Source organism: Myxocyprinus asiaticus, chromosome 39 (genome assembly GCF_019703515.2).
Source record: "Myxocyprinus asiaticus isolate MX2 ecotype Aquarium Trade chromosome 39, UBuf_Myxa_2, whole genome shotgun sequence".
NCBI classification, from domain to species: domain Eukaryota; kingdom Metazoa; phylum Chordata; class Actinopteri; order Cypriniformes; family Catostomidae; genus Myxocyprinus; species Myxocyprinus asiaticus.
The window spans coordinates 16,993,065-17,019,685 of NC_059382.1; the positions used below are offsets into that span (position 1 = coordinate 16,993,065).

The 26,621-nt window shown below is 38.2% G+C and overlaps 1 protein-coding gene and 1 pseudogene across 3 annotated transcripts; one reads left to right on the forward strand and one right to left on the reverse strand.

Moving 5' to 3' along the window:
• Nucleotides 1–3,832: 3,832 nt before the first annotated feature.
• On the forward strand, nucleotides 3,833–14,462 carry LOC127429668 (matrix metalloproteinase-20-like; annotated as a pseudogene).
• A 309-nt stretch (nucleotides 14,463–14,771) lies between these two features.
• On the reverse strand, nucleotides 14,772–26,261 carry LOC127430250 (protein NPAT-like). Of its 3 annotated transcripts, none has more exons than XM_051679917.1 (17): nucleotides 25,995–26,261; nucleotides 25,610–25,728; nucleotides 25,223–25,283; nucleotides 25,053–25,131; nucleotides 24,912–24,952; nucleotides 24,492–24,704; nucleotides 24,301–24,376; nucleotides 23,755–23,878; nucleotides 23,548–23,639; nucleotides 23,362–23,434; nucleotides 23,144–23,240; nucleotides 22,876–22,971; nucleotides 21,396–22,739; nucleotides 20,093–20,205; nucleotides 19,907–19,997; nucleotides 18,298–19,613; nucleotides 14,772–16,465 (listed from the first exon to the last, which is right to left on the reverse strand). In XM_051679917.1, exons 1-17 carry the CDS (start codon nucleotides 26,029–26,031, stop codon nucleotides 16,385–16,387), a joined length of 4,053 nt encoding a protein of 1,350 aa, XP_051535877.1. In that variant the 5' UTR covers nucleotides 26,032–26,261; the 3' UTR covers nucleotides 14,772–16,384. The 3 variants fall into 3 exon arrangements, with proteins under 3 accessions (XP_051535877.1, XP_051535876.1, XP_051535875.1); XM_051679916.1 differs by having other exon boundaries at nucleotides 20,093–20,202; nucleotides 23,362–23,443; XM_051679915.1 differs by having other exon boundaries at nucleotides 23,362–23,443; nucleotides 25,995–26,260.
• Between the last annotated feature and the right edge of the window lie 360 nt (nucleotides 26,262–26,621).

Below are 26,621 nucleotides of genomic sequence, written 5' to 3' on the forward strand. Positions count from 1 at the left end.
AATGTCATTTGATTTTAAACCATTTAAAAATCAAGGCACCCCAAAGAGGCTTTTTAAACGCAGCATTTTAACTCCACGCATATGACATGGAAATGTGAACCAGCGGATATAGAGGCAGTGACAGTTTGATCATTTTTGTTTGACTTTTGTGAGATTTATCATTTTAAGACCTATGTATTGTGCTATTTACTCTTATAGCTCACTGTTCTGCTATTTTGAGTTGCGTTTGAGGAAATTCCATTGTTATTACATTATTCCCATGTCCCGACTCCCGACTAAACCCAAATAACTGAAGTTGACTGGCACATGCATTAAAATCTACTTGGTGTGTGGATTGTTAAAAACAAATGAAGAAATGAGGCTTATCACTGACGTGCACAGAACGGGGGCTACAGGGGCACAAGCCCCTGCCCCTTTCATTCACAAATCTAAAGGTGCCCTTCACAAATGTAAAGGTGCCCTTTAAGCGGAGGTGTCTTTACTACAGCACCACCACAGCTGTTGGCTGTCAAAATCATAATAGCAAAAACCAAGGGCTTCACTTTTATCAGATTCTTCTGCCTCTCGTGGATGTCTGTGACTTCAAGCCATCAACAGAGCTGACTGAACTTATGAGGTTATTTCCAAATCATGGCTTTGCACCGGATATATTATTGCAGCTATGTCATTAACTCATATTATTATAATAGTAGTATAGCTACAAATGTTTCCGTATTTATGAAGGCTTTGTGTCAAACTTGAGAAAATTGATGGTTATAACTAGCTGTGTCACTAGCAATAGTGTACCCAAACCTAGCTAGTTTTGAACCTGAAGGCTAATTGTTTTCTAAATTACCTAAGTAGCACTAGATGTCTAATTGGTCAAATCTTTCAACTTTCTGCCATCACTTACTGTCCAGCCACTGCAATGTTCGTAAACATTGGGATTGGTCTAATGACTCACACTGCATTTTTTTTTTTTTTGAAAGTGAATGATGACTGACACTATCATAACATCTTTTTTTGTGTTCCAAAGAAGAAAGTCATACAGGTTTGGAACAACATGAGGATGAGTAAATTATTTTTGTGTTAACTATCCCGTTAAACAGATAACTTTCTTTTTAAATGCATGCATATTATAGGGTTAAAGGAGTAATTCGTTCAAAAATGAAAATTCTCTCATTTATTCACCTTCATGCCATCCCAGATGTGTATGACTTTCTTTCTTCTGCTGAAAACAAATGAAGATTTTAGAAGAATATTTCAGCTCTGTAGGTCCATACAATGCAAGTGAATGGGTACCAAAATTCTGAAGCTCCAAAATGCACAAAAAGGCAGCAACCAGTGGTTAAATCTATATCTTCAGAAGTGATATGATTGATGTGGGTGAGAAACAGATCAATATTTTAGTCATTTTTACTATACATTCTCTTCCCTGCCCAGTAGGTGGCGATATGCACGAAGAATGGAAATTGCCAAAATAAAAAAAGAATTTGAAACTGAGTGGAGATTGATATTTTAAAAAGGACTTAAGTATTGATCTGTTTCTTACCCACACTTATTGTATCTTTTGAAAACATGGATTTAACCACTGAAGTTGTATGTATTACTTCTATGCTGCCTTTATGTGCTTTTTTGTGCTTCAAAATTTTGGTACCCATTCACTTGCATTGAATAGATTAACAGAGCTGAGATATTTTTCTAAAAACCTTCGTTTTTGTCTCGACAAATATATAAACACAATAGTATGAAAAGACATAAAAAAGAATAAAATATATAAACAGAAATAATAACAATAATAATAATGATAATAATATTTATATAGCAACTTTCCACAAGCTCAAGGACACTTTAAACTCCATATACATTTAACAGGACAAAGTACATTAATATACATTTCAACAGAAGTTACAATCTCAATTACAAAGGGGGAAATAAAACATCAATCAGTAAAAGACAGATAATGCACTGAGAAAAGATGTGTTTTAAGCTGAGATTTAAAGATAGAAATAGAGGAGCAACTACACTGAAGCATCTCCCACCAAAAGTGGATACAAAAAAATGTCTTTTATTTAAGGATAGTGATCATATGAAGCCATTTATTATCACATAGTTATTTGGCTCCTTTTTAAATCATAATGATAACAGAAATCACCCAAATGGCCCTGATCAAAAGTTTACATACCCTTGAATATTTGGAATATTTGGTCACACATGGTGACACACACAGGTTTAAATGGCAATTAAAGGTTAATTTTCCACACCTGTAGCTTTTTAAATTGCAGTTAGTGTCTGTGTATAAATAGTCAGTGAGTTTGTTAGCTCTCATGTGGATGCACTGAGCAGGCTAGATACTGAGCCATCGGGAGCAGAAAAGAACTGTCAAAAGACCTGCGTAACAAGGTAATGGAGCTTTATAAAGATGGAAAAGGATATAAAAAGTTATCCAAAGCCTTGAAAATGCCAGTCAGTACTGTTCAGTAACTTATTAAGAAGTGGAAAATTCTGGGATCTCTTGATACCAAGCCAAGGTCAGGTAGACCAAGAAAGATTTCAGCCACAACTGCCAGAAGAATTGTTCGGGATACAAAGAAAAACCCACAGGTAACCTCAGGAGAAATACAGGTTGCTCTGGAAAAAGACGGTGTGGTTGTTTCAAGGAGCACAATACTTGTTGACCCCTCTCCAAACATAGTGCTTATGGTTGTGACCATAAAGCTCTATTTTGGTCTCATCACTCCAAATTACAGTGTGCCAGAAGCTGTGAGGCGTGTCAAGGTGTTGTTGGGCATATTGTAACTGGGCTTTTTTGTGGCATTGGCTTCTTTCTGGCAACTCGGCCATGCAGCTAATTTTTGTTCAAGTATCGTCGTTTTGTGCTCCTTGAAACAACCACACCGTCTTTTTCCAGAGCAGCCAGTCTTTCTCCTGAGGTTACCTGTGGGTTTTTCTTTGTATCCGGAACAATTCTTCTGGCGGTTGTGGCTGAAATCTTTCTTGGTCTACCTGACCTTGGCTTTGTATTAAGAGATCCCCAAAATTTCCACTTCTTAAGTGATTGAACAGTACTGACTGGCATTTTCAAGGCTTTGGATATCTTTTTATATCCTTTTTCCATCTTTATAAAGTTCCATTACCTTGTTTCACAGGTCTTTTGACATTTCTTTTCTGCTCCCCATGGCTCAGTATCTAGCTTGCTCAGTGCATCCACGTGAGAGCTAACAAATTCATTGACTATTCATACACAGACACTAATTGCAATTTAAACCAGTGTGTGCCACCATGTGTGTCTGTAACAAGGCCAAACATTCAAGGGTATGTAAACTTTTGATCAGGGCCGTTTGGGTGATTTCTGTTACCATTATGATTTAAAAAGGAGCCAAACAACTATGTGATAATAAATGGCTTCATATGATCACTATCCTTAAATAAAATACTCTTACTCTTAAAATTTATTTATTTTTTATTTTTTGCATGATCAGTCATATTTTCAGAATCTATGCCAAAATTTCACAATTTCTGCCAGGGTATGCAAACTTTTGAGCACAACTGTATAATGTGCCAGAACATTGAGAGCTTTGTATGTCAGGAGAAGAATTTTAAACTTAATATGGCATGAGACAGGCAGCCAGTGAAGACTAAATAAGATGGGAATAATGTGTGCAGAACACTTGGTGTTAGTGAGAACTCTAGCTGCAGAATTTTGGATGTATTGTAATCGGGCAATAATTTTAGCTGTTAGGCCAGTAAAGAGGCAGTTACAGTAGTCGAGATGTGATATTATGAAAGAATGAACTAGTGATTCTGCATCCTTCAAACTGAGAATGGGTCGAAGTTGTGCAATGTGACGTAGATGGAAGAAAGCATTTTTAATGATGGTTCTGATGCGGGCTTCAAAAGTAAGAGGTGGATCGAAAGCGATTCCAAGATTCGTAATGATTTTAGAGGTTTTAGAATAATGAAAACACAATTAAATATGTAACCCTGATGGATTAGTTATCCATGTAATACTGTATTGTGATTTCATTCTGTATTCATAATGTATTGTAAATGTATATTGCATTCATAAAATATAAATATATCCACATGCTCTTAAAGAACTGTTATTAGACTCCTCCTTGTATCACATGCAAAGACTTTATGATACTGTATTATGATGTTCAAGAGCTCAGTGAATGGTTACTAAATTCAACTGTAATTGTACTCTTTCAGGTACTTGTGGATCAAGCACAATAACCAAAATGATATAAAGGAAGGTCCCATCAGCAATTTTATGCCAAAGATTGATCGTAAGATCGACGCTGCTTATTGGGTGCCACAGCAATCAACAGCCTATCTGTTCAATGGTACAGAGATTGTGTGAAGCTATGCACCTCTGAATTACCTTCAAGGTTTTAAACAATATATGATCCTTTTATTGTCTTCAACACAGGGACCATTTTCTGGACTGTGAAAGGATCCCAAGTAAAAAACATCAGCAACATGGGGTTCTCATCAAGGGTACAGCAGATAGATGTTGCGGTCCACATTCACAAAACTGTACACACTCTGTTCTTCACTCAACACTTGTACTGGAGGTGATCTATAGAGATTCACCAGCAAATCATTACTTAAATCAATTCTAATTATATGACTTAAATTAGAGATGTTTTACCCCATGAAGGTACAATGAACACTACAAAACTTTGAATAATTCAAGCCCTAGTAACATTTCTGATGATTTCCCAGGAATAAATAGACCCATAAGTGCTGCAATTTTTAAAGATAGTAGGTACTACTGTAGATAAGGGTTATATTGATATACATAAGTATAATTGATGTGTGTTTATTTAAAGGTTTAGACAATAATTTTTTGTTTATTAAGGGAACTGTTGCTCTTCTGATAGGACTGTAATGGTGCTGATGTTGCGTCTATCACAGGTTGCCACCGGTTTCGACAAGCGAATTGTCATGGCCCTGTTCAAGCTGGCAGCCTGCACCAAGTAGTGGGGAAATTTTCAGTCTTAGGATAAGGACCATCCATTGATGTGTATATGCTGTGTGCACAGCTATTAAAGAAAAATTGATGAGTCACGTGACGCCATGTGAGGATCGGACGTGTGAACGGCAAACTCTGCGCACTTTGCTAGTTTTAACACTTTTAATTACATAAACCGGTGAGATTCGATACACTCTGTTCCATAACTGTTCTAGGAGGACAATATGTCAAAGAATTCAAAAGACATTAAAAGACACTTATGTGCTCAAGCTGACACCCCCGAGAAGCCAGGGAGTCAATTTGGTTGGAGAGTTATGGGAAATGTGGCGAGAGATGTTGAACATGTCGGCAATGCTGACAAAGGTCGTTGTTGACTTGGAGGATCTTGCTGTAATACGTCGATCGATCACTGCCATGGAGACAAAATTCTCTGAGGTGGTTACAAGAGTGGGGGATGTCGAAAAATTGATCGATTATCTGGAGTCATCGGAGAGGGAATTATCTGCTAATCTGCTAGCGACCAAGGTGGAGCGTATTGTCAGAATTCCTGAGGCCGAAGAGGGTCAGGATATGGTGAAATTCCTGGACGGGCTCTTTCCAAATCTACTTGACATAACAGTCCATAAGATGAAAATCGAGCGAGCTCACAGGGTTCCTTCTCGGCGAGTTTCGGAGGCAGGCAGGCAGGCCCGATCAATCCTGGCCAAATTGAGAATAGATGCTAAGGCCGTAAAACATTCACATGCCAACAGCAAGCGATGTCCTTCATAAAGTCAGTGGAGTTAATAAGTTATCTTGAGATACTCACGCTGCAGCCAAGTGGACCGACTCAATGAACATTCACTTGACTGTTTCAGGAAACTGAGCGCCTTTTTTTTTCTTTTTGTGCTGGTTCTGCCTAGCGGCTGGAGTTTGTTTTGTGTAGTAACACTCCTTCGGGACAGTTTTGTGGATGAATCTGCACGCTCTTTGTGCTTATGCCTCCTATTGGCTGGAGTTAGTTTTGTGGAGTATTTCTTGCAAGACATTGGAGTGATTAGGTCATTTGTTGCACTCATGTAGCAGCCGAGTGGGCCAGCTCACTGAACATTAGTTTGACTGTTAGAGGAAACTGAGCGCCTTTTTTTTTTTTTTTTCGGGTTCTGCCTAGCGGCAGGAGTTTGTTTTGTGGAGTAATACACCTTCAGGACAGTTTTGTTGAGGAATGTACACACTCTTTGTGTTTATTCCGTCTGTTGGCTGGAGTTTGTTTTATAGATTATCTTTCGTTGTGTAATTCTGTCTCACAAAATTTTTATAGAAACACTGGACTTCAATCCGAAGGCGACAGTTGTTGCGGGGGCTCTCGTAGGTGTACATGGACTGTTTGAGTTCAGAGGGATGGACGCCAGTTGGCGCTGTCGTGCACGGGGTTAATGCGCATGTTTTTCTTTTTTCTGTTTGTTTGGTTCTGGGGGAAGTTCGGGGTTTGATTGTTGCACTAATGTTTAAATGTGGTCTTTATAATTTTGTTTTTGACACACAATCAGTTTCGACAAATGTCAAAATGTCAAATGTTAATATGAGTGGATTGTCTCTCTCCACGTGGAATGTGAATGGGTTGGGGCACCCCATCAAAAGAAGGAAGGTTATTTCTCTTCTGAAGCGTAAGAAATATGATAAAGTGTTTCTTCAAGAAACACATCTTTCCCCACAGGAAACTGAACATTTTGGGAATATATGGGGTGGACATGTTTTCTTTGCTGGCTCAAGTAAGAGCAGGGAAGTCATTACATTGATAAGTAAACATCTACAATTCAAATGTCTCAAACAGATTAAAGATAAATTAGGAAGAGTCATTATTGTTTTAGCAGAAATTCAAGGGCAAAGTCTTATTTTGGCTAATATTTACGCATCTAACATTGATGATCCGGGCTTTTTTATAGATCTTGAAGGGATGTTGCAAGCCGCTGGCACCCCTCATGATATAATATTGGGAGGAGACTTTAATCTTTTGATTAAAGTGTGCATGCCCCCTAGAGCAACATTGACGCTTCACAGGATGTGTAAAAATCTTGGTCTTACAGATATTTGGAGACTTTTGAACACATCTGGCAGGGACTATGCATTTTTTTCATCAGTCCATAAGGTTTACTCTAGAATAGATTTTTTTTTTTTTTATATCTAATCATTTCATCTGTTGTTGATTGCTCAATTGGAAATATTTTAGTCTCAGATCACACCCTGGTGTGTTTAGAGGTGTTGCCACATATGGAGAAAAGGAAATCATATAGTTGCCACTTTTATGTATCCCTTTTGCAAAATCCTGAATTCCAACAAATGTTAAAGGCTGAAATCAATGTTTATATGGAGATCAACTGGTCCTCAGTATCCTCTGTGGGTGTGGTTTGGGAGGCATTTAAGGTGGTTCTTAGGGGCCGGATCATACAGTATGCCTCATTCACCAAAAAATCCAAAGCACAAGAACTTGTGGAATTGGAAGGGAATTATTAAAAGTGCCAAGGCAGAGCTGAAGTGCAGAATGTCATCTGATGGCCTCAGAGAATTGACCCGATTGAAATACAGATATAACACAATTTTGTCACAGAAGGTGGAGTTTTGGCTATTTGTGGCAAGACAGTCATACTTTGAGTCAGGGGACATAGCAGGAAAACTTATGGCTAGATATATAAAGCAGAGAGAATCTTTTTCTACCATTCCCTCAGTGAAATCTGCTGGTGGTGAAATTTTTACCTCGGCCATTGATATTAATAATGCTTTTAAAGAATTCTATCTTGATCTTTATTGTTCCACGTCTTTGTCTACTGATGAAGATATTAGAAATTTTGAGGAACCATTAGAACTCCCTAAACTGACGACTGAGCAAAAAAATTCTCTTGATTCTGAGATAACCCTGTAGGAACTTGGCGAGGTAATTAAGGCCTTGCCTACAGGCAAGGCTCCAGGGCCAGACAGCTTTGCCACTGAATTTTTTAGATCTTATGCTACAGAACTGGCTCCACTTTTGTTAGAAGTTTATACAGAATCATTAAAGAATGGAATGCTTCTGCCAACCATGACACAAGCCCGGATCAGTCTGATTCTTAAAAAGGACAAAGAATTGCCATCCAATTTCCCTGATCCAGCTAGAAAATGTTGGCTAACCTATTAAGTAAAGTTATGACATCTCTTATACATATAGATCAGGTGGGGTTTATTCAGGGCCACTGCTCTTCTGATAACATTAGGCGTTTCATCAATATCATGTAGTCAGTGGCGAATGATCAGACTCCGGTCACTGTCATCTCACTTGATGCCGAAAAGGCTTTCGATATGGTACAATAGGATAATCTTTTTAAGGTTTTGGAAATATACGGGTTCGGGAATACTTTTACTGGATGGATTAAGTTACTTTATAGACACCAGGTAGCGGCGGTACAAACGAATGGATTCGTTTCAGATTATTTTACTCTGGATAGGGGCACCCGGCAGAGTTGCCCTCTTTCCCCATTATTGTTTTTTCTTGCCCTGGAACCATTAGCAGCCACGATAAGAAAGGAGGATGATTTTCCAGGAGTGGTGGTGGGAGGTATGGCGCATAACTTTTGATTTACGCAGATGCTATTTTATTATTCGTCTCTGACCCCACAAGATCTATGCCTTGCCTCCACAGAATTATTAATTCCTTTTCTAAATTCTCAGGATACAGAGTCAAATGGTCTAAATCCGAAGCTTTAGCTCTGACAGCGTACTGCCCAGTAACGGCTTTTCATCCTAGTGCCTTCCAGTGGCCCAAACAAGGCATTAAGTGTTTGGGCATCTTATTCCCAGCAAATCTGTGTGATTTAGTTAATTTTGACCCCTTATTAAGAAGGTTTTCGAGCAATGTTGGCAGGTGGGCTTCATTGCATTTATCGATGACTGGGGAGGTTAATGTTATTAAAATTAATTGTATTCCAAAATTCAACTACCTGCTAAAATCTCTCCCTGTAGATGTCCCCCTCTCTTATTTCAAGCAATTTTATAGTATAGCGAAGTCATTCATTTGGGATGGTACGCATCTCAGATTACATTTCAATAAGTTATATAGGCCGATTGACAATGGTGGGCTAGGCCTACCCAAGATTTTGTTTTATTATTATGCATTCGGTCTCAGACATTTGGCTCATTGGTCGCTTCCACCTGAGAGAGCCCCTCCCTGGTTTTGTATTGAACAGGAAGTTCTTGCCCCTATTTTGCCATTGCAAAGCCTTTCTATTAAACTAACTGGAGAAGTTAAGTCACACCCCGTTATCTCGCATTTGCATGCAGTATGGACAAAAGTGTCCAGAGTGTTTAATATGGACATTTATTTAAATGTTGCCTCGAGCATATGGCTGAATCCAAAATTACATATTAATAAGTCCCCTTTCTGCTGGTCAGAGTGGATTGTGAGGGAGGTTAGTACGCTCGGTGACCTATATGAGAGTGTAGTGTTGAGATCTTTTGAAAATATGGTTAAACATTTTAGGATTTCCCAGATCTCAGTTCTTTATTTACAGCTGCGCCACCTGCTCTGTACTATTTTTGGGAGTAACATACACCCCTCTAAAGTGGCAGATACTCTGTAAGTGGTGATTACTGCTTTTGGAAAAGGTCATGAGGCATCAGTGTATTACCCCCTGTTAATTCAGAGTCTGGGGGACGGAGCTTCAACTTCTCTCAAGATATTATGGGAGAAAGATTTAAACTTGGTATTGGAGGAGGGAGTGTGGGCTAGGATTCTAAAAAAACGTCAAGTCTGCATCTAGATATGCAAGCGTGCGTCTGATGCAATTTAAAATTTTGCATCGATTCTATTGGACCCCCTCTAGATTGTATAGGCTTGGTCTTAAAGACACACCCACCTGCTGGCAATGCCAATCAGAAGACGGGGACACAACTCATGTTTTTTGGTGGTGTGTTAAGATCCAAGAAGTTTGGTTGAGTGTTCAGAGCTTTATGTGTGACGTAGTGGACACTACATTTTGCCCCAGACTGTGTATTTTGGGTGATGGGGCGGTCCTGAATATGGGTGATGGATATATGGAGAGCTGGGTCCTGACCGGCGTGATGATTGGCAGGCGGGTAATCCTCAGGGGATGAGGTCGACTGATGCGCCCTCATTTCGTGAGTGGTGCGTCGAGTTGGGCAGGGTGGCGGCATTTGAGGAGATGGAATATAGAAGGCTAGGCAACCTGGATATATACATCAGGAAATGGGGCAGCTATATAGCCTTTTTGGAAGGCTCTTGGTGAGGGGCAGCGGAGAGAGACTAGTGACGTTTTTATTTTTTATTTTTTATTTTTATTTTTTTTATGTTTCTAAATATTTTCTGCTGCTTTATTGTCTATTTGTGTGTCTTTGTCAGTTAGCTTTTGACCACTGGAGTGCTTGTTTGTGACGGATGGGGGTGGGGGGATTAATGTTCGGGGGGGAAAGATGTGATTTCATGTGGTTTTATTTTGCATTTTCTGTTATGTCTATTTGATTTGCAGCTTGGAATCAATAAACAAATGTTAATAAAAATAAATAAATAAATAAATAAATAAAATAAAAAATACAAAAAAACAGTGTGGTTTAATGTCTATAATGAGTCCAGATTGAAAGTCTGGAGTTCTAAATGTAATTTAAACCTGGAAATAAACTTTAGGATTTTGAAAAATTTATTAAGAAACTTTATGATGTAAAATTGATACAAAATATTTGAGATTTTGCCCTATTTTATGTCACTAATCAAATAAGCACATTTTTGACATTGTTAACTCGAGATGTGAAGTTTCCTACCAAATGCTAAATGAAATTCTGAAATTCATGTTAATTTTTCAAATTAACTTTTCACTCAAATTTTTATGCTGATATTATCATTTGTAATAAATAAATAAAAAATTTAATTACAATCAAATGCTAAATAAAAGCATTTTACAAGTGGACACTGTATATTCCACCCGATCTCATGAAAATTCGTACATATTTTATGAGTTGGCTATTTCGTATGATTTCGTGCAATTTCATTCGTATACATTTTTATAATTTCATAACGTGCAAATGTCCAGATGTCTTATGCGGAAGTAAGTACGAGTTCCGCGCATGAGGCGTTAAGGACATGCTTATTAATATTATGCCCTTACCCAAACCCCTTATTTAAACTTAACCGATCAGTAGAGTTTGTAAACATGATAGGAAGCTGTTGTGTGTGACAGAAGCAAGTAATTGTCACGTATTAGATGGAAACGATGTCCAACGACATCAACGACATGAAAGTTGTACGAATTCATACGAGTGCAGTCGTACGATATACGAATTAGCCAAATTTAGAAAAGTCATACGAATCCTGATGATTTCGCTGTGAGAGTGTGTTGGTTTATTTGGAAAGTGTACGCTGTTATATAGGGGAATATTTGTTAAAATTCATTGACTATGTCAAAATATAGGATCTTCCAATGAAAAACATTGTAAGTTTATGTTTAGAAAACTCTATGTTAATTTAAAGCTATTCCACTCATTTAAGGAAATATTAATGCTTATTTAAACTGATCCACTGACTGACAGGAATACCTGCAGCAGTTCTATCGACTGAAGCAAAGCTGGAGCCGTCACATTAAGAGGCATGCATATCTCACGAAGGAGAAGATCAGAGAAATGCAACATTTCTTTGGCCTGAAGAAAAGTGGTCTTCTGGATCAGGAAGCCTTGGCTGTGATGAAAGGGGAAAAATGTGGTGTACCTGATGTGGAGAATTTCAGCTTTTATCCTGGACGTCCAAAATTGAAATGCAACACTATCACTTACAGGTCAAGCACAGATACATCTTACATCTTTATTGATTTTGCAGTGCTATCGTCCCAGCTGATTATTCCTTCAATTGGAATGCTATTTTCTCAAGTTAGGAAATGAGCATTATCCTTACTGGGCTTATGCTTCCAGTTTGTCTTTGTTTTCATGTGTAATAGTGTTTGATCGACTAAGAAAAGTCTCAGGCTTTTGTTTTATTTGTTATTCCTCCCACTAAATCTCTCAGGTTGCTACATGTCTTTTTAAGGTGTGTCTTGTGTTAATCCTGCTGGTATTCCCCTGATCTCATTCGAGAAGAGGTGGAGAACTCCTTACGTATGGAGTGATGCAGCTCCTTTGAAGTTTGTCCAAGTAAACCATGGCAAAGCAGATATTACCTTCTCCTTCAACTCCAAAGGTACATTTTAAATTAATTTTAGGTATTTTCCTCAGTTTCATATTTTGCAAACCTTTTTGAAAACACTATGGCCAACTGCTCTAGAACATCATACTTGCCATCTTGTTCTTTTGTAACTCATGGAGTCTTCTTCCCTTTTATTGGCCCAGGCAGGGTGTTAGCTCATGCCTTCGAACCTGGAGAGGACATTGGAGGAGATGTACACTTTGATGATGATGAAAAGTGGACAGTGGGAAACAGCAGACTAGGCTGAGCACAGTAAACATGTTTATGCACATGCACATGATGAGACATTGGAATTGGTTTAGTGGAACCAATTCAATTCATGAGTTTATGGGAGTAAACTAATTTTCATAAATGTGGTCCACATTTGTAATTCCGAATGCTGTTTATTAATTCTGACGGTTTGGATGACACTACAGGGTATGATCTGTTCAGAGTGGCAGCACATGAGCTTGATCACTCTTTAGGACTGGCGCACTCAAGGGACCCAACTGCTCTTATGTATCCAAAGTACAAGTTCATCAACGCTGCCACATACAAACTGCCAAGAAATGACACACTGGGGATCCAGGCTTTTTATGGTGAGTTGCTTCACTAATTGTCTCTAAGTTCAGTACTGTATGGTGTGATGGTCAAGTGACCTTTTTTAATGACAAACTTTTATTGCTTGAAGGCAAGACAAGACAACAGAAGACACTTGTAATTCCAAATAAGTGTGATCCAAACTTTTCTCTTGATGTGGTGACTGTACTCTGAAAAGAAATGATTTTTTTTAAAAGCAGGTCAATCATTTTATCATTCATCTATTGATAAATTAGTAATATTGCAACATTAACTGTAGTTCATGTAGAAAAGTTCAAGAAAAGTTCTTGAGCTTCCCCTTATAAAGTCTAAGGACATCTTGTAATTGTAACCTCTCCAGTTACATGTGGTTGAGGACAATTTGGAAGATATATTGGAACAGGCTGAGAGAAGGTTCTCAGAGTGTTTTCTGCCAGGTATCTTATCACATGTGGATGCGGCCTATGACATTCCATCTAAAGGGGTGGTTTATATCTTTACAGGTAAGAAATTAATTTTAAAAAACTATGCTACAAAACAACTGTTTATCAGTCAAAAATTACTTTGAGTTTTCATTAATTGAAGGCTTTGCTAAAAATGCTAAGTCCAACATATTTCCAGTCACTTTATTACTCGAGTTATTTAAATGTCTTTTAAAACATTTGCATAATTTGTTTCTGTACAAAATAATTTGTTTCAACTTTGTTACTGTTTCAAGGTCAGAAATAAAAAGTGACAAAAATGCCTCTGAAATTCAAAATGTGGGCAAAAAATGTCCTTGTAACTTTTTTTATTATAGTTCTATTCTTTATATAGTTCTATAATTCATTATATTTTTGTACATATTATCAGTTAATGCTAATTTCATTTTATGGGTAATAAATTCTCAATATAATTATTCAGACTGAGAATTTGTTAATTGATTAAATTTGACAATTTGACAACAAAATAATAATAATAATAATAATAATAATAATAATATTTGGCTGAATCTCAGTATTTTGAAACTGAAATAAATAAATAAATAAATAAAATAAAAAAATAAATAAAACAAAAAACCCATAAAAGTACAAATAAAAATGCCCTGAAAATCAAATCCACAGGCCAAATATTGCCCCTTTTTGGAAAAGGACATTTCTGGTTCTGCACTATGTATATGTCCTTCACTTTTGTATTTGCCAGTTCCTAAATACTGGGTGGTTCAGAAAATGGGAGCCAAGAGCTTTTATTATGGCTCTTTTTATGAGTATGGATTTCCAGAAACAGTAAAACACATAGATGCTGCTGTGCATATCAGTGAATATTGAAAGACCTACTTTTTCACAGGAGACTACTATTTCAGGTAATGCCATATACAGTATACAGTATTTTTGTTTCATAACAACAAAACAAGCTTTTCCGAAGATATTTACTTATTTCAGACACTATCACACACAAAGTATTAAATTTCCCTTTTTTTGTAGTTATAATGACAAAAGAGGTGGGATAGATCCTGGATTTCCAAGGGAAATTCATATGGACTGGCCCAGTGTTGTTGGGAAAGTGGATTTAGCTTTTGAACTCACAGGTAAAGGACTGCTTTTATGTTTTCATAGTTTTCTTTTTAAATCTCCTTCTCCTGGAATGATATACTGTATGTTTTCCCCAACAGGAAGTGTTCACCTCTTCTGTAAATCAAAAGCATTTATCTTCAGTCATCAAAAGAGACGTTTGCTGCACACTATGAACACAAATGCTTGGCTTGGCTGCTGAGAGCTGAAAAATGAGAACTAAAACTGTGATCACCACAAGCACAGAAAGGAAATGTGCACACTACTTTTTTTTTCTTTTAAAGCCAAAAACATTTGTTTAGCTGTACAGTATCAAGAGCTGGAGATTTGAATCTCATGTGGTGATGAAATTATATTAGTGAACCAGTTTTTATGAAAGAATACGTTTTTACCAAATATAGATATATTCAATATCTAGGGAAACAATCCCTGCATATCTATGAATGTACTACGGAACCCCCCTGAATTTCTGTGAATTTCTAAATAAAATAAAAAAAGTGCACATCTACAGTTCTTTTCAAATATATTTAAACATCAAGCATAATAATTATTCAGCTGCAGATTACATTTACATTTATGCATTTGGCAGACACTTTTATCCAAAGTGACTTACAGTGCACTTATTACAGGGACAATCCCCCTGGAGCAACCTGGAGTTAAGTGCCTTGCTCAAGGACACAATGGTGGTGGTGGTGGGGATTGAACCAGCAACCTTCTAATTACCAGTTATGTGCTTTAGCCCACTATGCCACCACAACTCCTATGAGATTACAATGAACAACAGTATGTGAGAATATTGGTTAAATGTTTAGCACCAACAAAATCCATTAATATAATTTTTGAAACTTTTAGGTGCATCCAAAGTATTAAAATATAGCTGTTTTTTATTTTATTTCCATTTTGAATTTGATACCTCAGAAAAAAATATATTGAAAGGAAAGCTAGACAAAAAAAGGTAAAAGCACTATTAAGCAAAACTCGTAACACCACAGAGTCACGGTGTCTCTGATATAAACTGACATGGCTATAAATGTTATATATTGCACAATTACCTAAATAGTTGGGATTAGTAATAAAAACAAGACTGGTAAGCAACAAATAAAAAGATGAAAAGTCTAACCAGCTCATCCTCCAAATTGCTGTTATTAATATGTCATGGGGATTATAACTCAGTATAGAGAATTAAAAGTATAGAGAATACAAAGCAGTTAGGCTTGACAGGAATTTACTTGTCCTGATTTCAATCTGAATGGCCTCATTTTACCTTAAAAATATGTTTACATGAGCATTCTCTTGGTTTAACACATACATGCTTGGCAACATTCTGTTTTTAGTGAATTGTGAAAATATGTTTTTAATTACTTTCAAATATGATTTCTAATATCACTTCAGTCATCTCCAGTAATTAAAGATGTGATGAAAACAAATTTATGGGAAACATTTGTTTTTGGGAGCTGTGAATAAAGGTAAAGTTGTTTATAAATATATAACAGTGAAGTATGGACAGCATGTACAGTAACTGCTGAAAGCCTTTGAGTTTAAAATGCTCCAAATAAACCAGTCATGTGTGTTTTTGATTAAAGCAATTACACAGAGATCAAAAATACATTAAATATTCAATCAAATACTGATTTATTAAAACAAGTCATAATAATTAACCATTTAATGGACAGAAAAGGAATCTCCTTACTGTAAAGGAAGAATGCCACCTAGAAGCTGTACAAAGAAAATGATTTGTACAAGTTCCAATTAATGGAAAAGGAGGCAGTGAACTGAATAACAGCTGTTGTAATGTAGCAGCTGATCAGACACTCTTCACATATACAGTGAATATTACAGTTTGTTTTCAATTATTTCCTTTTTTTTTTTTTATTGTGAAGAGTGCTAAATTAGTCTATGACTGTTTAACAGCATGTTGAAAGGTAACACTTTCATATGAACATGATTACTAGGTAGGTAAATATGGTGTTTATGTGCAATGTCACATTATGTGGGTAAAAATGGAAAGTAGCTATTCAGGATTGGTTCCCTTCTGAATAGATGGTATCTCTCCGTTTTATCACTCTCAATAGCACACATGGCATGATATGTCCCTGAAATGGAGGCCACTCTCTCTTAGCTTCATTATTCATCATAGTGCAGGGATGACAGAAATTTATCCACATCCAAGTCATCTGGAAAGGAGTCCAACAGCTTTTTCTGTTTCTGTAAAATAAAAAGAAATTCAGCCAGACATAGTCAGCATAATGACTAATGCCTACCAAACATTTGGACAACATATACAAACAAAAATGAGTCAGAATTATTTTGATACAGATAATGGCTGTTACAAAACCTAGTAAGCAGACTCGATGTCTACTGCTATGTGGGCAGAAGTCAAGACAAACTGCATTCTAACTGAATGGAACCCCATAAGAAACTCATTTGAGATGCTCTTTTTGGGTGTCACATTCTTAAACAACCACTCAAGCACACTACTGTGAAGTTGATTTGGATGTTAGCAAGTAGCTAAGTGATCAATTACATGCAGATAATAGGCAACATAAATACATAACACAAAAACAATTAGGTGAAATAAAAAAATCTTGATTAAATTGAACTATGCCATATCTATACTTTTCTGTACCAAATAAAATTACCAATGAAAGACACATGCAATATTGCCTTAAATATGGCCAAAATTAGGCATCTAAAGGCTAGAGCAGTGGTTCTCAACCAGAGACTCACTAAAGAGCCTCAGCACACTTCCAGGGGAACCTCTAGATCTCTTACAATTATTTAAAATGTGATATAAAAATTATAATAATCTATCATTACTATAATTAAACTTACTGAAAATGCAAAAAATGTAATAACTCCCTTCAGCAACTTGCTTTTTATGAAGAATATACAGTTCTAGACATTTCTGGAATCACAAGTTAAGGAAATATCTTATAATAGATATATCTTATAATATAAATATCTAATAGCCTACATGGGAGGCCTTTGAATATTTTCTCCAACAATGGGGGGCCTTGGAGCAAAAAAGGTTGAGAACCACTGGGCTAGAGTAGACTTTTCCACGTGCCATTCTGTCTTGTGCATTGGCGAGCGTTGAGCCTTTCAAAGTATACTCTTTTGACCACAAGCCCATATGGACATGTTTGCATGCGCACTACTGCTGCTTTGGGATACTCTTTAGGACAGTCTACGGCAGGCACATACCCATACTGTCCACATGTCTAGAAAAACTAGGCTCCATGCCGGCAGTCTGCTTTTACTGTGTTGGTGAAGAAATTTGCATTAGGGCACTGTGCCAGGACGTAACAGTATGTAGTAGAAAACCGAAGTATACTTTGGCCTTGAGAGGCTAGAATAATTCCGCTACCTAACACCTGAGTCTTCACGTTGTGAGTGTGAATACGTTGTGCAAAACAAAAGCTATCGTGGTAAGCAGCTCTGACTTTGAGATAGCCAAACTTTTTTTTGTCCTCTCCCCAATTTGGAATGCCCAATTCCCAATGCGCTCTAAGTCCTCGTGGTGGCGTTGTGCCTCGCCTCAATCCGGGTGGCAGAGGATGAATCTCAGCTGCCTCCACGTCTGAGACGTCAATCCGCGCATCTTATCACGGCTTGTTTCATAATATGGCTTGTTGAGCACGTTACCGCAGAGATATACCGCATGTGGAGGCTTCACACTACTCTCCGCGGCATCCACGCACAACTCACTACGTGCCCCACTGAGAGCGAGAACCACATTATAGTGACCACGAGGAGGTTACCCCATGTGACTCTACCCTCCCTAGCAACCAGGCCAATCTGGTTGCTTAGGAGACCTGGCTGGAGTCACTCAGCACGCCCTGGATTCGAACTTGCGACTCCAGGGGTGGTAGTCAGAGTCTTTACTCGCTGAGCTACCCAGGCCCCCCGAGATAGCCAATCTTCATGGTTTTGCACACACGTAGCTACATAAGTCCTAGATAAGATAGAGATCAAATACAGCTTTTATTAATATTTTTATTTATTATCAGACAGACAGAGTGATAATATCTACTCACCTTCAATTTCTTTTTACTGCCCAAGGAGCCAGAAAGCTGTAACTCTTTCTTTGCAGGAGGACTTGGTTCCATGTGCTTCCGCTTCTTTCCTTTAGGGGCAGAAGATTTTCCAGCACTGGCCTCCTCCTGACGCAAGCTGTCTTTCAGAGGACCTCCTGTCCTGACAGCACGAGACAGGATCATGAGGGTGTGGGCAGCCATGTTAATGCTGTTCTCACTGCCCGCCTCACTGGCAGGACTGCAGGAGGGGATATCCGGTGTGACAGGAAGGGGGAGGCACCTTGGCGTACCTTCACCCTCCCGTATGAGCCTCTGTCGAGACGGGGTTCTCAATCCATCCGTCAGGTCCACTTGTGTATGCCCTTGTCCAGGTGTTCTTGGGATTGGGAGATCTGAACAACTGGCCCCCTGCCTCTTTGGCGGAGTAGCCACGGAAGCCTGGCACTGTATGTCCTGCAGCATCTCAACGGCCGGTTTAGTCAATGGGTTCGTCTTGTATAAAGGTTTATTGGAAGTGCTTGATATGGGTGCTGCAGATTTAACTGTAGAAGATACAAGATCTTCAGTTGGAGTGTGTTCAGTTGGAGGGTGTTCAGTTGTCTGACGCTGCTCTTGCTGACGGCCCTCCAACTCATTTTCCTTGTTTGCAGTGACACCAGGAGACTCTTGTGAGGAGACCTTCTCTGAGGAACTCTCTGCTGGTTTTGAAAACCTCCTTTCATGAGACCCTTCTTGTGTACTATCCCTTGTGTTGCTTAGTGGTTTCTGCTTTTGCCCCTGGCCAGATGACTTCATGCTCTGTGCAGCATCAACCTTGTCCGATACTTGTGATTTTTTCGGTGATTCTGATCTAATGAAAGACTCAGGCTTAGTTGGAGCTTTGTTGGAAGACTTTGTACTTACAGCATTAAGATTTGTTCCCTTTTCAGACACTGTACTTTTCTGGGCTTCTTTTTGTTGTTGAGGTATGGTGGCTTTTTCAGAGTCCTTTATACCTGCACTGTGATTTATTTGAGGCAGCTTAATCGTTTTTATCCAACTTTTACTGGCGTCAGAAATTAAAAGCGGGTTCTGTTCAGTCCGTTTGATTTCCTTATCACCCTGCTGAGGTGGGGAAGATGTAGAAACAGAAGATGTGAGAGTGCTTGTCTGTGTGGAACTCTGGCCAGCTGCAGTGTTTTCAGGTGTGACGTCAAAGCAAAGTATCCTTCGATGGCTGGGGCTTGTTGCACTGCCACTCTTTTGAAGGTCAGTGTTCTGAGTGGTCAGGGGAAGCACTTTTGAAACTTGGCTGGATCCAGATGTGCACGGGTTGCCTGAAAATCAGTAATCGCACTGAATCACTCTGATGCATAACCCACAAACATGTATTATAGAAAATGTAACCTTATTAAAGAATGTTACTGATTTCTTAAGATGGTTGAGAAACATGGTAGGAAGAGACTAAATTTAGAAGAACACAAATCTACTAAAATAAAAAAAAAACTCTGTAAGGACATTCATAAACATAATTTTATGTCTTTGATTTATTCCTCTACTTTCAGAAAATATTAAGAAATAAAAAAATATATACATATAAATTAAAATCAGATGATCCTCATCATCTTACCCGTGTCAGTGTTTTCCTTAGGTGCCAGTTTAGGTTGAGACATAACTTTTGCTGGTTGCCTTACAGTGGTTGAACAAGGCAAAGTCAACATCTGTAAACAAATATTATGTATTTTGGTTTGTTGAAGAACTTTGCAGAGCTTGTATGTTTAATCGCAAAAGTTCAAGAATACTAAATATCTCTAACCTGATTGGGAAGGACTGTGAGTTTTCCAGTATTTTGCCCCATCACTGAAACTGGAACCATCACATTTTGTAACATGGGCTGAACTGGTGAAGATATAATGATTGTGGATCCTACTAAAATTAGAATAGGAATTTCAAACATAGTGCCATAATCCAACAGTTTCTGAGAAAGGCTAAACAAAGTCTTGAAAAAGATTTGTGCTATGAGTACATCAACATAAACTACCCATAGCAACATACCAAAGTAAAACATTCACCCAAAATTAGGGATGCACTGCTCCAATACTTATGTTTTTAGACGGATCGGCTATCAGTCCAACGAGACCTATCCAAATCTGATACAAAACTGACATAAAAGAACAATAAAAGCACCATTAAAGTACTCCACATGACTCATGCATTTTATTCTAAGCCACTTGAAGACATGCGATAGCTTTGTGAATCGCAAAAGGCTGTGTTTAATAGGTAAAGTATGCATGCGCAGCACGTTAGTGAATGGCGCGGCTCTGTTGACACACATAGGCTGAGTTCTGAACGGCATACTACCCATACTACTTCTGCCGTGTCTATGGCAGAAATAGTATGAGTAGTATGCAATTCCAAACTCAGCCATACATAGCAAGCGCTGGCTGGTGAGGCAGTCGCAGTTATTTTCATATGTGAGTGCTACTCACAAACAACATCTCAGATGTAGATGCTCAACAGTTCGGTTAACTTATAATATGCAATTAGAATGGCACCAGAGGAGCATTTTACCAGAATTTCAATAATAAAATGAAATATATTACTGTTGTATTTTAAAATTCTAAAAGTCAATAACAATAATATTAATAATAATAATGTATTATCATCATTATTATTTGTTTACCAATTATAACAATATTGTTGAATAGGTTCCATAACCTAAATTTAACAAAAAAGCAATCTGAATTCTTTTAAGTCCAGATAAAGAGAAAAAGAAAACTGGCTTCTTTTCTACTGAAGACTTCATTTTTCTGCTACATTATCCAGTAGATTAGTTAACAATAAAGTTTTTTTTAATAGGCTATACATTTATATTGAAATAATACACATAAGAGTACCCTCAATTAGTTCCACACATTGAGGTAAAGATATTTTTTTATGCAAAAAAACAACAAAAAAACAAAACAACAACACTGGTATCAGATTGGGATTGGGATTGGTATTGGCCGACACTGAGATTTCAGATACCGGAATCGGATAGGAGAATCGGATCGGATCAGTGCATCCCTACCCCAAATAAATGTATAAAATGTCTTGTATAAATCAGACTGTTCACTCACCAGGCGAGAAGGACTGAGAGACATTTGGACCCATGGACACAACAGTCCTCTGGCGAGGTGGTGTTGCTACCACATGTGGCGTAGAAGACACAGTCCCTTGAGGCAAGTTACTCGGAAGCAGCACTACATTCGTCCGCTGCTCACCGACAGCCGGATTGGTAACAACAAAATAGCCGCCTGACGACCCAAAGGTGGGGTTAGCAGGCAAAAGCTGAATAAAACCAGTTTCCTGACCTGAGGGACGTGCCGGCGTAGGCTGTGCTTTACTCTGAACACTCATCGTAGGTGTTCCGAATGATCCAACACCCTCCACCCCCTGCAAGCTGCTCACAGCCTGGGCTGTTTCCTCTTGCGTTATGACTGATGTAAGCAGGTTCTTGGCAGGAGATTTGGCAGGGGAGGACAGGAAGATGGTAGGGATGCGGTCACCAGTGATGCTGGAAACAGCCTGGTTCAATGCCATATCATTGGATTGCTCCTCCTGTTCTTCACTGATGATGATTTTCAGAGACACAATCTTACCGGGGTCAGGTTCCTTGGCCTGGGGATCAGAAACACCTGAGGTAGATGGAGTAATGTTGGCTGCAGATGAAGCACTTGCTGTGGTGGGATTGCTACTGACATGGTTGGGCTGAGTTAAATCTTTCTGCTCTGTGCAAGTTGGGGTTAAAGAAGTTTTGTTTGAGGTGTGTGAAGCCATTCTGGCAGATATGTCCATGTCAGGTTGGGATAAATTATGTGAGGGCAAAGCCTCACTTTGGATGGGATATACAGAGGTTCCTGTCATGTCCAAATTTGATCCAGAATGTCCACCAATCATTCCTGCTACCCTCTCTGTCTCATTTATGGATTTATTAACAGCTGTGGAAGTGGTTTGTGGTGGCTTATTTGACACAGTGACTTGATGGCTGATTTTGGTAGCGTTAGAGCACTCTGGAGGGGCCATTGATGGATTATGAATATTTACGTTCTCTGAAGTTTCGTTTTGTGGTTCATCTATCTCAATACTTGCTCCATCCTCCAAGAAGGATGAGCTTGACACGGTTTGGTCAGGTGCACGTGAATCCGCATTACTGTTCAACTTTAGAGTTGAAGTGTCTCCACTGGTTTGCTTATTTCCGGATAAAACTCTGGTCCTGACTAACCCTCGCTTTATGTTTGTGGATCCTCGTCCATTAGCTGTTTGTTTGGTTACTGTACGTGGCTGTGGAGTTGTGGCAGCCGACCTTGACACGCTACGAACCGATGAAGATATATTCTTGCTTTTGGACTCCAATGTTTTTAGATTTCTTAATTTCCTTGCACTACCTTCTCCCCCTGATGTGGAATCCTCAAGTCCGTTGCCTTAAATTAAATAATAATAATATAATTAAAATCATCAAATAAACTCTTTTTGTTTTCATGTTTTTTCTAAAAGAAAAGAATGTACACACACGAGATGCCAAAAGCAAAGTAACTAAATTGGGCTGGCCAATATTACTTGTCTCAGAGGCACTGTCAACATGGTCACCCTCCTGTGCATTAGAGCTGAAACTCCCATCAGCCTGTTCGCTGCCCTCAGTCATCTTATTTTTCCCTTCAAAAAAGATGAAAGGTTATCTATGAGACCTATTCTAATAAAGAACCATTTGGACTTGCTTATACCACTTTCAGAAAGCTGCCAAAAAAAAAAATGGAAAATGCATTTGGTACACTTCGATAGTTAAGAATTCTACTTTTCTATTTGATTTTCTACCACTCAAACCTACCATAATCAAAGAGGTCAAAGAGTGCCTGAAATGCCGGGTCTGATTCCGTCTGTGCCAGTATGTCCTGGATGGCATAATCTGTCATATGAATTTCCCCCTAAACACAAATATGGTACAGTTCGATAATTGCTCATATCTCATGAAGAATAGAATACATGACTGGCATGAAAACATTCCCTCCAAAAACAAAATGGACAGTAAAAGATGACTGAATATACCTGGAGGCCCAGGATTTCATCAATTGACTGTTCTTGTTCCACAGTACTGCAGGCATTTTTTGATGTCTGGGGACTATTATCACTGTTAAAGTTACAATATTATAAACTCAACTGTCATGTGTAAGGTGATCTCAGTTATATTTTTTGTTATTTAAAGTTGATGCTTGTTTGCTATTAAATATTTACCTTGCCAAGATTTTGTTGATGTTTTCAGCAAGTTTTTCTTGTAAGGATCTATCATTGAGAATTTTTTCTCTGGCATTTTCTATGACTATTTGCTATTAAAAGAAAATTGACATGATCATCAATTATGCATGAGCATAGAAACATATAACATAAAAGAGCATTACATAAAGCATAAAGTAGACAAAGGAATGAATCAGTTTGACTCACAGACAAGTTCTCAGCCACCGTCTCATCACTCTGAGTTTCCACAATAAGAGTGCTGGACACTACCGAATTTCTGCTGGTCCCACTGGCACCCAACTGACCTCCTCCCCTCCGCCTTGGTGAGTCACTACAACACAGAACGTAGCATTCCATTTAGAAAATGCTAAATTAGATGTCCTTTTTATTCTTAAGGTGGAAAGACCTTTTATAGCTGAAGTATGTAATTTCTGAGCCACCAAACAGAATATAGAAAAGGATTGTTTTCAAACAGCTTTTTTGAATACTTCCTCCACCTGCCATTGGTTAGGCAAACAGATTAGTCCTGCCGCAAACTCATGCCATTAGTTGAATCAATGTTGCCATATCTGGTAGATCAAGATACTCAACAGAGCAATGATTGTGACAAAGAACCTGTTTTTATAGTTTTCCGGGTAAACAACCTACAAATGGCTTAATACAGTTGTCTCTGCATATTAATCTGGGATAGAAGAAAATATTTTAACATTATTGCATGCATCATCTTTAACTTAATCTGCTTTTTAGCCTTACCATTTTCTGCGGGCAGGAGACAAAGGTCCTGGATTCAGTCTTTGATCGGGGACCAATATCTGCAATGGTGACTCTCCTTTACAGACAGCAGATGCCAGAATGTAAAGGTGCCTTTTAAAAATCTCACACTGCAATCAACCGATCTAACTGTGTTTTGAACAGAGTTGATAGTGCTTGAATTCAGATCTCACCTGGCTGAGTAAAGCAGAAAGTGGAGGGTCTTGTATGCTGAGCAGTGTAAGACACCGGGGTGGAATGTCCCAGCATGCCTTGAGGGGTTGACACAGTACTGGGGACACACTGGCCTGCTTGAGTCACTGGCAGATTCCCAGACATGGGAGATTGCAATGCTGACAAGGGTCTCTGCTGTAGTCTTATGCTTTGAATGCTATTCATAGTCCGTACTTTTAATGAGAAATAATATTAATAATAATATTAAATCTCAATGTTATTTTTATATGTCAGTCAGTTAATTTAAATGTCAGTGCATGGATTGTAATTCTATATTATGCCATTTTCTTTCCAAGTGAAGCACTAAAACTCAAATTTCTGGTACAGGTACATGTCATCAAGAATACAATTGCTTTCAAAAAATTATGGACAAAACTCACATCGTTGATTCTGCTGCACGGAAGGAGAATTTTGCATAGACCTGTATAAAATACAGCAAGATTTTCATAAGTAGGGCTTTCTTCCTCCAGTGCTACAGAAAATGAATCACTTTGTAAAAGTTTAAAAAGATATGCATTCACTTGATCTGGTTGAGCGTGAATTCAAGCTTTTTCCATAATGACGTCATCACTGCTGGTATTTGATTTTCTTGACTTGTTTCTGGAGCAAAAACGACATAATGATGTTTCTTTGTGTATCCCAAAACATTTAATTTACTGTCTATACAGTGTACACAGTACATGACACTCACCTTTTGCTTTAACAGCAACATACTCATTTAAAATCGTGATCAGGTTTTTTCCAAAAACAGACTGGAAAAGGAGAAAGATAAATACATCACCAATAACAACATAATAATATTACATTTTAATAACAATAATAACATTTTGTTAATACAATTAAGTAGGCTAATGAATACTGAAGAAGGAGAGATGGGTGAAAAAGAACAAAGCATTCAGAGCAGAAGTATCAGTATAAATATTATGCAATAAATCCATTGGATGTATGCTATCTCTTCATTCATTATTATATTGTAAACCCTTTCCTTCTTAACAAACTTACTAGTAATGATCCTAACAAAAAAGTTCTCCAACTTTTCGGTCAGTAATTGAATCAGCATGAACAGAAGTGCACTTACAAACACACAAGCTGGGATGACCCCATCCTCTGAACTGTGCTCAGCATACTCTTTCAGGTTTGGACTTTCAAAGATGAAAGCTCGACTTGTGGCAGTGAGCCCCTCTTGCTGCAGGTAGCCTAAAATTGAATGAAAGCCACGAATAATTTCCGAGATAAACACGTTGTTTTTTAGGATAGTTATTGCCCTTCTATAACAGGTCCATGAGATCACTTTGTCATATCACTCCCTCACATAACAGGACAATTTAACAATTTGTCTCTAACCAGTATTGGTAGAACAACTGGCATTAAATGCATAATATTATAATTTGTATTTTAATTAAGCGCATATTAGCTCGCTAGCTGCAGCTGATGAAGACACAAAAACAAGTCTGAGTACTTACCCAGGACAAGTCTGGCAACGTCAGACGGAAGTAACATACTTCTATCTTATCCTTTGTCACCAAGTCTTCTGCATTTGAAGTACAAATGTTAAAGTTTCATTTAGTCCATAATTCGGTAGTACAGTTGAAGTGTCGCAGGTTGTTTAGGGATCCATCACGAAAGCGAAAGGGCGCGGAAATTCGCTTCCTCTGACCCGGATATTGTTTGTGTAATATTGGGGAGGAAGGGAAGGGAAGTGTAGTTTTACGGAGCTGAAATATGTTTAAAGGAATAGTTCACCCAAAAATGAAAATTCTCTGATAATTTACTCACCCTCATGCCATCAAGTCAACAGGGCCCAAAATGTTAAAGTTTCAAAAGCACATAAAGTCAGCATAAAAGTAATCCATACGACTCCAGTGGTTAAATCCATGTTTTCAGAAGCGATATGATAGGTGTGGGTGACATTTAATATTTAAGTCCTTTTTACTATCCACCTTTTTCCTGGGGGTCTTACTGGGGAAATTAACGTGGGTGCGACCTCCGACAAAATTCGTTTATTGCATTGCTAGTGTGACGCTCCTGTTCTACCCGCTCTGTACGGGACTCGTACCGGCATCTCCGGCATGGGAGACGGGTGCACTAAC

Coding starts and splice junctions, on each gene's coding strand:
- LOC127430250 (XM_051679915.1), bottom strand. CDS start 26,031: ATGTTACTTCCGTCTGACGTTGCCAGACTTGTCCTGG. Junction 24,377..24,491: donor TTTCTGCTTTACTCAGCCAG/GTGAGATCTGAA, acceptor CTGTCTGTAAAG/GAGAGTCACCATTGCAGATA. Junction 22,972..23,143: donor CTTTGACCTCTTTGATTATG/GTAGGTTTGAGT, acceptor TCTTTTTTGAAG/GGAAAAATAAGATGACTGAG.